The sequence below is a fragment of the Musca domestica genome, unplaced genomic scaffold, assembly GCF_030504385.1.
Source record: "Musca domestica strain aabys unplaced genomic scaffold, Musca_domestica.polishedcontigs.V.1.1 5, whole genome shotgun sequence".
Classification (NCBI taxonomy): Eukaryota; Metazoa; Arthropoda; class Insecta; order Diptera; family Muscidae; genus Musca; species Musca domestica.
In genome coordinates, this window is record NW_026712346.1 from 14,400,682 (window position 1) to 14,416,810 (window position 16,129).

At 35.3% G+C, this 16,129-nt stretch overlaps 1 protein-coding gene across 1 annotated transcript in view; it reads right to left on the bottom strand.

Annotated features, from left to right (window-relative positions):
• LOC131804937 (uncharacterized) overlaps positions 1-16,129 on the bottom strand; it is a 139,053-nt gene that overhangs the window by 19,471 nt on the left and 103,453 nt on the right. The window contains exon 8 of the mRNA XM_059128168.1: positions 2,178-2,250. Coding sequence (XP_058984151.1) covers positions 2,178-2,250 — 73 coding nt within the window. The remainder of the gene's footprint in view (positions 1-2,177; positions 2,251-16,129) is intronic.

A 16,129-nucleotide genomic window follows, 5' to 3' on the forward strand; every position in this document is an offset into this window, starting at 1 on the left:
ACAAGGTATTAGATTGTGCACGTGATAGAGCGAACCATTGAATAGGCCACACAACAGGACTGCACTATCTCCATAATAGATCTGTTGGTAAAAATCATACAACTGCGATGCGGGAATACTTTGGTGTAACTATAAAACATCATAATAAAGCTAAATTTCGAATTTCAGTTCTGTCCATACAATTCATAGTAATAATGGCCAAAATTTGTTTCAATTTCTTTTTTTTGGCGTTAAGTATTAAGAGTATTCAATATGTTTAATATTTTAATCAAATCAACTTGTTATTGCATATAATATTAACAAATATAGATACTAATAATAATAAAAGCCGTCTTTGACTATACATTAGTAATAATTTGTTGATATAATTTTAAACCTACTAAAAATAAAAATTGTTGTTATGTTCCTTTCTATAAAGCTTCGTTTCAATTGCAAAATGTTTCTATTCGGTTGCAAAAGGTTTCATTTAATTTGAAAATGCTATATATACTAGAAAGCAGACCTTTGATAAAAACGAAGAGGTGAACAAGTGTCATAAATATTGTGTCTCTTAAACAAATTGATTTAAAATACATCAATAGCCCACAAAACAAAGAAGACTTCAGTAATGGATGGAAACCGGCAAATTTCTAAGATTTACCGTAGTTGGCACCCAACATATTTAGCAAAGTTTAAGCTTTTTCAAAGAGGAAATTATGGAAAGTTTGCACTTTTAAAATGTCATATAAGGTAGGTTGTAGATTATTATGTTCTCAAAAAAAAAAAAATACATCAAAAACTAAATCGTAGTCCGCGTCAGCTAGTTATGTATAGAACAACTCTAGTTCACCTTTGTGGATCTGATTACTTTTCATATAAACTGCTTTCAAATACAAGCCCTTGTGACTGATGCAGTAAAAATTACTTAACGTGGCTGCCAATTAACGTCTGATTGTTTCTTAACATTTCTTATTGTCAATCAAAGAAATTCTTTTGCATGTTTTTCGCTTTGAATTGACAATTTTAAGGAAAAACTATTGCAAAGATATCAGCTTAAATTTTCATTTTGTCACTTTGATTCCTTTTTGTTTTCTGGTTTATTGAGCAAATACATTCCTCTTTTTCTATATTTCATTTTGCCTCTCGATATTCTGGGCGATGGTATTTGAACAAAAACTTATTGAATGCAAATTTCCGAATGCGGGAGGGAATGCTCGGGATATGCAGAGTTGCATGTTTGGAAACACAAAGCAAGCTTCGTTAGTTGCTCAGAATGTAGTCGGAAGAGGGGACCGAGGACTGATTGTAACAGTGGATGTGTGAGACAGCGCTAGCAGTAGTAACAGTTACTAAAGTGGCTGCTATAGTGGCGGAGTCAGTACATATTCGATGCACGATTCCCGAACATAAAATATGCAGAACAGAGAAATTGCATTGGATTTAAGCGTAAAGCAAACATAGTCTAACAAAACTGTATGAGACGTTGCACAGTCGTTTGATTTGAACACAATCTCCTTGTTAGTTCTTCTGAACGGAAAATGTGCGGAATACCCAGTGCAAAGTATAGCATTTTGTTGTAAACCACTGTATGGTGTATATTTTGAACAAAGAGTTCTTTATACTCCGAGGTACTAACGCGTGACTAGTGTCCGTCTATAGTTTACGTTTACATTTCTTTGTAAAAAAATAGTCCTTTATTATATGTATTGAAACTCGGAGCGTTTATCATTCCGGTTTTTTTAATGTATTTATGCTCCTCTATTATAGAGCATAAATATTCGATTGTTTTTGTTTCATGAGTTTTTCCATTTAGCTCTGTATTTTCGATTCAATATTTGCTTGCAATATAGCCGTACCACCAGAGTGTTCTTTCCCCCCTTTTCTTACAATGTAGTTTTTCTCCGATATTGCTTTTTCTCTTCTAGCTTTCTAGCTTATTCTTGGCATATGTAATAGCCAGACGACTTTGGTTAAGGACTTCATTGCATTTATATTCGTTTATGACTTCTGACACCGTTTTTTAATGTAGAAGATTCATAATTTTCCATTTCGGCGATGGATCGGTTGAAAGTCGTGAATGAATCGTGATAGCGCCTGAATTCCTGGCAGACACGTCGAAAATGTGGATCTTCCATTATAGAGTATTTCTTAGAATGAATAGCCAGATAATATGCTCGCAAGACATTACGTAGACTGACAGCGTCCCGATCTCGTCATGGAGGTAATCAATTCCAGACGTTGCAGCTTGCAACGGGAATTGCCTTGCGAAGCCTGCAAGTTTTTCCATTGAGAAAATAAGTCTGCCAAGAGCATAATATTTATGGTCGGTTTATTTAATTCTTCCCCAAAGGATGTTCATTAGTAATTTCAGAATAAGTATGTATGTGATGTGTGATGTAAACCCCCCCCAAACCAGATTTCTTCGAATTCTTTACAAATAGCATATATTGAACAGTGTTGACATGTTTGTTCGGGATAGCGTAGAATTTTGTTGTTGCAAAATAGTTTAGCTTAATTCCATTATTGTTGTTTTGTATAAAAACAACGTTTGTTTATTAGTGGAGAACGATGGTAATGTTTACCAGTGGGTAAGGCAGGGAATACATAGATTCCACAAAGAGTCGCCAATCCTCATCAGTTCCCTTGATTTATGTCTGGGATATTCTCCCCAAAAGTTATTTTAAAATAATTCCTTTGACAAAAAAAAAAAAAATACCCAAGTGACGAGATCACGAGCTCAATAGAAGAGAAATTACATTAAACTAAAATTCTTTTGGAAAATCTTCTAAATCTTACAACCGCACGCCTAACGAGTCGAAAGAAATGAAAATGTTTTCATCTCTTTCGACTCGTTATGCTATCATTTACCTAAACGAAATAGCATAACCTTTTAAATAAATCCTGGGGAGAATATCGATCCCCGCTAAAAAAGCAACGTTGTTTTTATAAAAACAACAATAATGGGATAAAGCCTAACTATTTTGCAATAGCAATATAAGAAATATATTTTTTCAAGAACTGAATACTGAGAAAAATACAAAAAAAAAACACCAAATAAATAAAATATTTAATAAATTTTAAAATCTTATGGGATTCTAAAGAATATTTCACTGTTCTGTCTCTAGTTCCTATCTAGTTCCATATACAATGGGGATGTTTAAAAGCGTACATTTAGTATAAGTAAAGCTTTGCCTTCGAGCATTCCGAAAATTGTAGTTTGCATACAAATTCAAGCCAATTGCTCTAAACGAGCATCGACATGAGCACCGAAGGAGGGGTTAACGGGGGAGCGGGAAAAACGTACAAAATTGTTGATTTTAGCTGATGCTGAATGTTTGGATATATGTGGGCATAAGCGCTTATTTGGTTGGTTGTATGGCTGTGGTAGGTAGCGGTGCAATAACATTTTTTGTGTTGCTTGTCAACCGAAATGTCGTCAAATTTACAATGATCAAAATCAGTCAGTGAAATACACAGTCGTGTGTCCTTAAGAAAATGCAATGATTGAGTGCAGCGCACGTACGTACGACCGACTGACAGCCTGACTGCCAGAACAAGCTGAACGCCTGTGTTGGTTTGTGGTAATAATCAGAATCCACAGGAATCAACTTTACTTTCAATTGGCGTACATGCATTTCACTTTGTCGATTCTTTATTTAGTTTTGGATGCTAGGAGAAAAAAATATACCAAGGTTTTCAGTTTCACTACGACACCTGAATACAAACATATATTTTTTTTTAATTTACATAAATCCTTTTTACAAATTGTTAGCATTTGAATGGTATAATATGTGTGATAATTTGAAAATCGAATATTTAATTGTGTCAATTTAGATGTTGTTGTGCATAAATCCAAATTTAATTAAAAGAAGTAAAAGAAGTAAGAAAGAAGTAAATTTCTTAAACATTATCTAGAACAGACATACAAATACAATTAGTTTGAATTAGTTCATGTGTACATGTGTCTGTAATTCTAAACAAAGTCGAACATTTAATGCTCTACATTACAAAACGGCGTTGTTAGATGACAACCACAGATCATTTGTCTTGAAAGTCAAATATAGAATAGAGTTTGGAGCTTCTTACGAGGTCTTCCTTCTATCGTTGTGTTGGTCCTAAAGCTAAAGCAACATAATGCTTTCTCCTAACACTGGTCAGTGACCTTGATCCATATATAGTTCACGGTTCAATCAAGAACGATTGTTTATTTGTTTTCTGAGGAAGGGATTAAACTGACCATCTTCTGATTGGTAGTCGGAGACATTGTGCACTCAGCTACTGTTACGAAAATTTTTTCGCAGTTTAACAATGTGTGTATGCGTCGCCAAATTTTTCATATTTTTTTTATTTGCATGCTGGAGATGCGAACCAGCGCCCTCAAGGTTTTATAAATGTGCTGCCGATATTCACTATTTGGTATGACAACAGTAACTTATTATGCTTTGTAAATGTAATAGGAATAACTCATTATGTGTTAGCTTACTGGTAATAAAGAGGGTGTGTGGTCGTTACTATAGATATAGCTCTAACATACCTTATCCAAATCTATGTAAAAGAAAGTAGTGAAATAACTGACTGACTGACCGAGAATCAACGCCCAGGAGGTTGAAGCTAGAATCTTGAAATTTTGCACGAGGGTCAGTCTTGATGTGTAAGGCTGGGTTTTTGGAAATTCGTACTAAAATGTAACATAAATTGAATACTTTGTATTGCAAAAAAGGAATGTATGAGAATCTTTAATTTTGGAATGAGAGTCACTGATGGAGTGCATAATAGATGTACCAAAGTGATTTCGGTTTAAGATTGCGAAATGTTCTAAAATTGTACTAAGCTTCTAAAATTGTACCATTCGGTATTACGTGAACGGATAGAGCTACAAACTTGAAAAAAACCTATGAGAGTCAAGGTTGGACAGTAAGAAACTAAGTTTGCGAACTTTACTAAATTTAGAACAATTTGGCTTAAGTTGAACGGATGAAACTGAACTTTTGTATTGGGGTCCCTGTTGGCGGTAGGTCTGTGATAAAGAGATGGCTTTACAATTGTTCGTTCAGTGCACGAAAACGAAATCAGAAATTTGGTATTGGGGTGGTATATGGAGGTGGGTTGGGATGGGGTGTACTATGATTGTTCGAAAAATACTGAGAGGTACTATATTTGGTATTGGATGAAGGAATAGAGATAAAATTGTTTAATACTTAGATTACTGATGATATTTGTATTTGAGTTTTGGGTGTGTTGGATGAAGGGATAGAGCTGGAATTGTGAAATTTGCTATATGTGTCACAGTTGGTGTCTGTGGAGATGGGTTTTGAAAGGTGTACTTTATTTGTAGGAAAAGTACGAAATTGAACCAAATTTGGAATTGGATGAAAAATAATATGGAAATAACTGTTGGTTTTGAGGATTTACATATGGAGACGTTGAAATAGCTTTAAAGAAAAAAATTGGATGTAGGTCCATTTGGTAAATTCAAAATTAAGGATTTTGAAGACTTTTTCTGTGTGAAACGTAAACATTTTCCTATGATTTTTTCGGAAAACGGAATAATGTGAATAATATATAAAACCTTCAAAGCTTGAAAGTTAGGAACAATGTATGAAGTTTTGATTAACAAATTTTGTCAAATTGTGAATTTTTAATACTAAAATAGACTAACACTTAGTGTTATATTACTTAGACGCGCTTTGCTATATGCTTACTATCGTGGTCTAATATCTAGGATCCCAGACCCAATTGTCGTAGTACAGGGTACAATCGTTCTCCCCAAATCTTCATCCGACGTACTGGATTAAGGAATATGAATGCAGTTAAATTGATATTCCAAAGTTACTCAAAGACATGCATTTTTCCTTAAATTTAACATACACAATTCTGAAGTGGAGGGTATTAAAAACGAAATGTCATTGTCATCACAGTGCAAACGTTGCATGCCACTCTTCGTTAGTGTTGCACCACACTTAACCAAATATTAAATTTAAACTGTCATTCAATGTGCGATAATCCTAGGATTATTTTTGTGGCCAATCCATTGTTGGAAGTGATTGGTCCTTACCGCAACCATGTCATGCAATTAATGTGCGGTAAGACGTATTGTGGTTGTCCTAGAGCTTCATATCTGTTGAGATATAAAATGTTTGCTTTTACGTCATTTGTTGGTATAATGTTCGGATGAGTGTGGCAATATTAATACGTGTGAGATGTAGAACAACTACAAGTGCACACGAATTGTGTCTATGTGTGTATATACATATGTGTGTGTAGATAAGCTATTTGTTTTGTACCAATAAAGAAACCAAAATCAAATTGCCCGAAGCCACTCAATTTCATATTAAATTTTTCCAAGGCTCTTCTATTGTCGCCTAACACAAAAAAACATCATTCAATGATTTCACACACACACACACGCACTTTCGTGTGTACAAAAAAGCCGGAAATAGATTTTTTGTAGACTAAAACAAAGGCAATGCTATGTTGTGAGAATTGTAGTACTAAAATCCAACACACGCTATTTGAAATATTGAAACGGAATCCTTAGCTGTTTTACCGATGCTGTCGGTCAATAAGTTGTTTGACATACGGCAATGTTTTATTTGCTTTTGTGGGATGATCAATGCAATTTAAATGGTTCATGTGCCAAAAGTAAATAAGCTCCATCCGACGACAACTTTTTGTTGATTGAGGGATTTTCTGGCCAATTTTTCTACGTTTATAAAACGTACAATATTTATTTTGCCCACAGCAGTCAATGAGCGTGAAATTGGAGACGAAGACAATGTAACGTTTTATTTGCACTGCATATAAATCTTAGGAATGTGTACATATATTGTATATATTGCTCAAATATACTGCATAATAATTTAAGAAAAAAAAAATAATAATAAAAATGAGGAGGGCAACATTCATCTGAAAACTATTGGCTCGACATAGTATTAAATAAATACATGAATAGTTCAATTCTTAAATTCCTACAGAAAGCAACAAATTTCAAGCTTAAGCAGAATTTAGAATTTACCCCTCTAATAAAAATGTGTAACCGGAACCGCATGTTAGCGTTTCCAAAAAAAGGTCATTCAAACAACCACCAACAGAGTAAATAAGCAACTGGCATTGTGATGGTGATGAGCTAATACAAGAGCTTTGTCTAGAATAAAATATCTGTACCTTTGCATTTGTTTATAGCACGCAAATGAAATAAGATAGACTCACAGTTTCTAAGGTGATCTCTATTGAAACTAAATCTGAGTCGGGTTATGCATGTCCGATTGTCTATCCGTGTTGTCCATGAATTCTTTGATTCAAATAACGCATTTATTGTACGACTGCGACAAAACGTTGCAAAATTCATTCCTTTTGGCCAAGCTAGAACCTTGTTGAAATTGGTGATAATCGATCAAGATTTGAATACATTATCCATATACAGGGTGAGATGAAAAAACTGCAACCATCTTCAGATAGCTGTCATTTTTAAGCCATTCATCCGACAGCGGTTACAATTATTCCAGTGACAGCTCATTATATTGCTTATAAGCGTACAAAAGCATTTTGGTGAGAATTTTCCAGAAAAAAAAATATTCGTAATGGAATCCAAGCGTGATAGTGTGATTTCTTTATATTTGGGTGGAAAACAACAAGTGACTATCGTTAGAGCACTCCAGTATTTAAATGTGAATAAATCTTTTGTGTCTCGTACCATCGCTCGTTATCGTGATACTGGTAGCGTAGCCCGACCTCAAGGAAGTGGACGGATGAAAACAGCAACGTTAGCAGCAATGATTCGAAAAGTAAAGCAGCGACTTGATCGAAACCCGCGTCACAGTGGCCGAAAAATAGCTCGTGAGCTGAATATCGCAAGTATTTAGATAATCTAATAGGGCCTGGCCCCTTTTGTTACTGTTAGTAATATCTCATGCAACGTGGTGAGAGTTGGCATCGCTACCTATTAGAACTTCGTTAACTGTTTGTTTTGCTTTGCTCACCAGCCGCTGCAATTCCGACGTAGGTGGTGGTGTCGGTGAGTCGAACGATAAGTACACTGACGCTAGTTATATGCTGTCATTCTCCTGCTTCAGTACTGTTGCGTCCGATGTTGACAATTCTGGGGAGAAAAGAAAACATAAATTTTTGTTGCATATTATACAAGTTCTGGGCCGAGATCCTGTATTAGCATGGAACAGTTGGTAGTTAATACAGTTTAGTCCAGAGACCTTGTTCTGAACTGTCCAAGGTTCCTGAATTAATCCAATGTGTATCTTATCTGTATTAATTAGTTCCAGAGCTATAGTTGCCGTCTCGCTTTGATGAAGGTTGATTAGGATGACCTTGGTCATTGGTCCTCTAGTAGACGGGCTTCTTGACTGCTTCGAAACCCTGTTTTGTGTTGCTTGGGGGCTCCTCTTTCTACTCCTCGCTGTCACTTTTAGCTTCCTCGTCTAGGCCGATTCTCAGCTTATTATTATACCCTTCACCACAAGGTGGTCAGGGTATTATGTCTTTGTGCATTTGTTTGTAACAGGCAAAAGGAAACGAGATAGACCCATAGCTGCTTTTGAAAATCTGCATAGAATCAGATTCTGAGGCGATTTATGTATGTCCGTCGGTCTGTCTGTCCATATATTTTTGTAAACAAAGTACAGTTCGCATTTATTGCCCTATCAGTTCAGATTTGGATATAGCTCCCATATATAACTTCGTCCGATTTACCTTTGATTGTGCACCAAATTGGATGAAATTTGGCACTTACAACCGAATTGAGCCTAGAAGCTAGCATGTCAAATTAATTATGCACCAAATGGGCAATACAAGTCCGAATTTAAAAGATACAAATGCTTCGGCATATCTAGTCCTTTGAACTTTAAATTATAATTATAATCATAGCGTGTATGATTGAATTCTCTACTAAATTAGCGAAGTGGTGTAGGGTATCATAAAGTCGGCCCCGCTCGACTTTAAAACTTTCTTTACTGGTTTTCAATCTGGTCCCGTTTCAGACATAGAAAGCAATGCCCTTAGTCTTTGTCAGACTGGCCTTGTAGACATGGTCAACTCTAATTAAAAGGAAAGTGCCATCCTCCTTCTCCTCCCTGTGGAAGACTTCCCATATTTTCACGCCCAAAGACTTGTTTTGACTTTCAAAGACTTCGAGCATGCATTCTGTCTCGAACATGCTGCCAAATCCTCTGACGTATACCGTCGTTTAGTTATGCGAGGAATTTCGCTTTTCTTCACCAACTTGAGGCTTTCGTTTTCCCAAGGGGTTTTATCTTGCGATAATCTCCTTTAGGGTGTCAGTGTTTGCATGTGCAGTAAGCTTAAAGAACATTTTATCGTTTTTTTATGCCGCTGCTCATGATGGGAATTGGATCACCGCCTTCCATTATGTGATACAAGATTTTGTTTTTTACTATTGTTTGCAGGGGGTCTTTTGGTAAATTGCCTGAACCTTTATTGGTATCGACCAATGTGTAGTGTATTTCGTCCCTATAATGTTTTTTGCATGTTTTACATTAAGATAGCGTCTTCCTACCCGTTTCCTATCCTGTTGGTGGAGGGATTTCTTCTCAGAAACGCCGGCTTAGCAGTCGATTTCACCTTTTTAGTGCTGGGGCTAACTTCGTGGCCCACAGACAAAGGATTATCATTACAGCATCCTTTGTGAAGTCCTTCACTTGATTTTCCCGGAGCACTTAAAGTGTGGCATGACTCTCTTCCCTGACTCCAATGGAGGAGGAGGAGTACTCTTTTGCGTTTTGTCTTGTCTGTTGCTACTTTACCGCCGTTAAGCCCCAGATAATTTTTTTCGTTTTGGTTGTAAGCTTCGCCAAGCTGTCGCTCTATTGTTTTGTGTGTTTCCTCCTTTGTTGGGATTTGCTGCTACTGTCAGATATGGAGTCTTTAAGAACTACCTGTCGTTGAAGGCTGGGTCGAACGTACGCTTCCTCGGAGTTCCTCAGACTCTATGTCTTTCTTTTTGCACGATCGTTGGATAACGGTGAGGTTTGACTCGTGGCTGGATCACAAGCTTCCGCCTGTACTGTGTTATTTAGGCCCTGCACTGTAACTTTTTTATTTTTAGTACCTTATTAAACCTTTTTTCGTTTTAGGGGGAAACCCCCCTAGTCTGTTTTTGTCCGCGGATAATCCAAAGATCCCCAGTGACGATTGATCACACTTTTCCACTCCAATCAATTCGTAACTATTTCGTAACTATTGTGTGATCATCCATCTCACCCTATCCGCCGGTGGAGACGCGCCTGTTAGGAGAAGTGGCAAACACCCTCATGTATGAAAGACATAAATAGTGAAAATTGTAACTCTATGTTGGGGGGGGGGGTAGGGTGTTCAGAACGGGTAGGCTTATATATCCCATCTTCTCAGCAGATATTGGAATGTGCAAAATTTAGAAGAATTCATATGCTTATTTTGCATTTTCCGAAAGACATAATTATTTAAAATTTTGAAGGTGTAAACCGAGTTTTCCCATCTTTACACCAGATCTTTTGCTAATAAAAATATAGTGATGTGTTAAATTTGAAGAGAATCGGTTGCTTATTTCGCATTTCATGAGATATATAATTATTGTGTGAGGGAGGAACCAGAAAGAGTGGTCCGATACATATAATCTTCATACCAGATCTTGCATTGGCAAAAATATTGTGATGTGCGAAATATTGTCCATTTTCGCACCTGACATAGCACTGATACACTATTTTCTGTGACCTTTTGTGGGGGAGTTACAAGAAAGAGTCTACCAATATTGTTCATCTCCGAATTCGATCTATGTTTGACAATAATATTACGATGTACCAAGATTGGATACTCCCTTCGAGAGCTATCGGACATCGGTAGATCGGCTCCAAATGTCCTGAAACGAATTTGGCCCAAAGGGACATAGGGTCTAAAACTGTAATTTCGATGCGGCTCGTTTTGGCTGTATCAAAATATATATAAATGGGTGAGGATATAAACATTGTGAAACAATTGTGTTGATAGACAGAGAAATCAAACCAAATGGAACAATTGGAATAATTCTAATTACGACTGGAATAATTCGAATTACAATCAAAATAATACGAAATAAAATTGGTATCACTCGAATTACTATTGGAATAATTCGAATTACAATCAAAATAATACGAAATAAAATTGGTATCACTATACTATTGGAATAATTGAATTACAACTGACATAATTCGAATTACCAATGGAATTCTTGAATTACAAATAAATGTTACGAATTAAATAAAAAATTATTCGAATTACAATTGAAGAAGGTATATGCCAAGTTTTAAATCACTCTAGGGAATACGAATTTCTTAAATTCAGGGATTTTGTTAAGGACGCGGAAAGCCTAACTAGATTAATGCAGAGCTTATCTACTCCGTATAAAGCCTATCGTCATATTCGCTTAGAATAAATTGTGTTTTATTGGTTGTTGCATATGCGAGCTTTGATTTGGCTTTGTTCAACAAATTTTATCTGAAATGTCTTGAAGATCAATTAATATCCCTTTAATTAATTAATTAATATCATATCAGGTACATCACACTGGATTTACATATCACAAAATCATTAATGTATTCCAGAAAATAGGGATTAAATCTCACATTTGCAATAGATTGGAATAATAGGCTCAAAAGGTCTATACGAGGGTAATAACTGGGAATAAGAAAAACTGTAATTGTCACAATTATTATCAATCGTTGTTTTGTTATTGTCATTTGTGTTGAAATCATTATTGAAACAGAAGCAACTGTTGGATGTTCAACCTTAAAAATATCTATCCAAACAATGAAGATTCTTTTTTTTGGTTAAAAAAAAAAACGCTGGAATGAAACAATTGTATTTCTAACTACACCCCTTTATTTTGTTTTCGGGGTGGTCATTCTCCTTTATTGAGGCACTTTGTCAAGCATCAAACAGTGCCTGGAGAAAAATAATTGTTCTCGGAGAAGAGTCGCAAACATTTCAGCATCTAATTTTAATTATTCTAACTCAATGATCCCTAAAGCAATTAGTCCCTTCTATAAAAGAGTTATTTGTATGAAAGAAATTTCCTTTTCGGTTAAAATTTTTGTAGGCCAAACAAATACTCAAAGGCAAGGAAACAGTTAAGACTGGTATTATTACGTTTGCCTACCCTTTACTAGCGGATGATGATTGTCACCGCCAAGTCGCCGACGTCTGTGAACCTTGACTGGCGACAAAGGGGGAAACAATAGAACGCCAAAGCTGATTGTTTGACTTTTGTGTTTGTTGTTATAATATTTTAAGGTACCTAATTACATTTTATAAACTCATAATTTAATTAACACATTGTTGGTGTCCTTTTAATTTGTTGGTGGCACTGCCATTGTAAAGCCCCATCTTCCGTTGCCATATTTTCATCTTTAATACAGCTGGTTCTTTTTGTTAGCGGTGTTTGAGCTGTGAGGCGAAGGAAAATCCCAATATAAGACAAAAAAACAACAACAAAGTTTAACAAATGTTTAATTAAGTCCCTTGCACCCTTTTGCCATCGCCACGAAAGGACAGAGGGGTTGTCGTGGCTGCCGCCAAATTTTGTGATTATTTCAAAACCGTGATAAATCAAAACCTACTTTTTACGCCTCTCCTTCCGGGCCCAACCATGCCAAACTTTAATGTAAATTGCACAGTGGTGTTGGTATTTCCCATAGCGGAGAAAATATGTAGAATTGTTAGCAATGAAAAATATGAACTGGGAAAATGAAGTCCACTACACGCAACTAAAAATCTTATCTCCACATGATAAACATATAAATCTTAGGATAGTGCGTGGGTCCGGACAGAAAAAAGTAGCCCAAAAATAGTTTTTGCTAAGTAAAAAGAAGAAAACTTCCACTACTTTGGTGCTTTTAAAGAAAGGCCAGAGAAATGTTGACCAAAAATATTTTTTTGGTCGGCAAAATCAAAAATGCTGATATGAATAATGCTGATAAAAATTCAACAACTATTTTCCATTCGATTTCACAAATGATAATGTTTGTTCGTATTAATATTTCACTGTATTATTTATTTTTTTTTTTTTTTTGCTAACAAATATTAGAAAAAATCATAACGGCTTAGTTTATTTTATTGAACTTTACCACTGTACCATTATCGCTGCTTACAAGAAAGCCTTGTCAGGCAGGAAACCACTTTACCCTTGACTAACAACCATTGCCACATATCATCTCATTCCATGAATTGTTTTCATCTGTGTTCACTCCCCATTTGCGTATTGTTTTAGGTACGAAAAGGCAGGAGTGTAAATATGACTGTGGATAATTTTTAACCTTGTACTGTATATTGTTGTTGATCCTTCATTCCTGTAAATTGCTTCATCATACATGACGATGGTGGTCGTATGCTGTCTTAAGTGCTACCCAGCTGAAATAGAGGTAGAAAAAGTTTTTACGGTCCTATTCATGTGGCTCATAAACAATCTCTTACTACCTATTTGGCTGTGTGCATGGGTATTTGTGCCGGATTGATGGTCTACGAATATGAGACGGGGTAGGCCACTGTATAGATGAGTGATAATTTATTCATATAAGAAAATCACCATAACAGAATTGTTTCAGGGTACCAGAGTGAAATTAAATTTTCTTCAGAGTTTGGGTTACTGATGCAGAGCTTCGTGGAAATATGAACATCTCTCTGAGAAGTGCAAAAATCAATAAAACAAAATTAAAAATACTTACTTACAAAATGATAGAATTATATGTAAACATGTGACTTTATGTAGCTGAGAAATCAAAATCGTACGTCAATAGAAGCAACAATCTTCAACGACATGCAACATTATCGATGATGTTATAATTCATTCGCGAATGGGTGTCTTGTCCAGAATCCCTCAACGGATATTGAATATATTTCATATACATTTACAAAAATTATAAGAGAAAACACAATCATTGAAAAAATAGAAGAATCTGTGAAGTCGAAGCTAACACTTTGGGCAAATAAAGAGCTAAAATCGCTACAAAATTATAAGGAAAATTGTTGGGAAGAATAAAAACTGGGAAGGACAAAACTAATGAGTTTATTCTGAAATAAATCAGCAGGATCATAAAAATATACAACAAAATAGGTATGAACTTATATGTCCAGAAAATAATAGAGAATTGAAATCAAAACCCACGTAAAAGTTTGAATTTAATAAATGAATTTTTGGTGAGGAGACGCAAACACATTATTCAAGTGAGAGAAGATGCAAATGTTTCTGGAATTGTTGGCATGAGAAAGTGTAATATATTCAATGAATATTTCCTAAATACACCAAAAATATTGAAAGGCAGCATTATCCAAAGAGTTGATTATAACTTCAATAAATTCAATACCCTGAGAAGCTATGTGGCAGCATTTTCTTTTACCACTGTAAGATCAGCAGATATTGATGACCTTTTTACTAATATAGATTCCACAAAGAGTTCGGGCCATAATGACCTTTCTGACAAAATGTTATTAGCGTCGAAAAATTTCATCAGTGAGCCTCTCATGAAAATATTTAATAAAATGTTTGACATGGCCATATATCCAGAAGAACTCAAGATTGCAAAGATAGTACCAATTCCGGAAGTTCAAGATCCAATAAAAATCAATGAATTTCGCCCATATCCATATTTTTATTATTTGATAAAATATATAAAAAATTGCTATATAAGGTCATAATTCGTCGATCAGGCCGAACAATTGTGCATCAAGCAATTTGTTTTAAGAAGAGCAGCAGTACGCAGGAAGCAATTGTTAATGTCGTCAATATAATTTGTGATTTTCTCGACTCGAATTTTGGTGGAGTTGGCGTGGCCTTCTATAACTTTTCAAAGGCCTTTGATCTAGTTGACCATGATATATTGCTTGCAAGGTTGCCATTTTACAGAACTCGTGGAAAATGTTTGAAGCTAATAGAAAGCTACATTATAAATCGAAAACATTTGTTGAGATCAATGGAATAAAAGGAGATGTTGGAATTGTGGAATATGGAGTGCCACAAGGAGGTGTGTTAGGACCCCTGCCCCTGTTTAAGTTATACCTATGTGACATATCCAACTTAGAGCTTTTCGGGGAATCAGTTATGTTTGCTGATGTTGTTTGTATTCATACCATCATGAAATTATTCTAAAAGGACAAATGGAACATGATGCTGCTATGATTATAAAATTTTGTAGAATGAACAAGCTTGTTATAAATTCGGCAAAGACAAAACATATTCGTCTTCAACCATAATGTCCACACAACGATTTACCATTTTGCTATGATGTCGGAAATACTAAGATTATTGAATGTCAGTCGTTAAAATATTTGGGTATTTACATGCAAAACAACCTTGCGTTGAATATGCATATTGAACAGCTGAAAAAGGAAGTTGTACCTGCTATTGGCAATGTCAACAAATTTAAAAATAAGTTCAAGATGGATACAAAACTTCTATTGTACAAAGCCTTAGTACAAAGTCACTTTAAATATATGGCTATAACATATGCCCACAAAATTACTGTTTCATTGAATTCGCTACAAAGAACACAAATAATTTTTTTTTTTAATTTACCGAGGTTGTATTCTACGGTTGACCTATATAGAAACATGTCTAATAATATACAGCCAGTTTATGGAATGTATAAATATCAAATTTTAACCTACATATACAAAACAATTCATAACTTTGGACCACGTTCAATACAGTTTAATGTGCATCAAAATGCTATAATTCCAAGAAACAATTAAAAAAGCAGCTAAGTTTCGGGGAGGGCCGAACTTTTTATACCCTCCACAATTCAAATAGAAATTAAAGTTTTTCAAAAAAAAAGAATCCGCCGAAAAATACAGCTCAAATGAAAGCCTTTATATGGAAGCTATACAAAGACGTGATGCTGCATAAGTAATTGTCATAGACTGTAGTTCTGGTGAATAATGCCGTTAATATCATCAAAACACCGAATAAAGGTAGGTACCATTGTAGCTATACGACAATACAGCACAGACAATTTTCTGTCTTACGCTGTACTATCTATTACGAACTTTAAATACCAAATTTGAAACATTTCCGGTGAATAATGTCGCTTAAATCACCAAAATACGGGAAAAGGGACGTACCATTATATGGGGGCTATAGCAAAACGAGAACCTATGACGCATTTTCAATACCAAA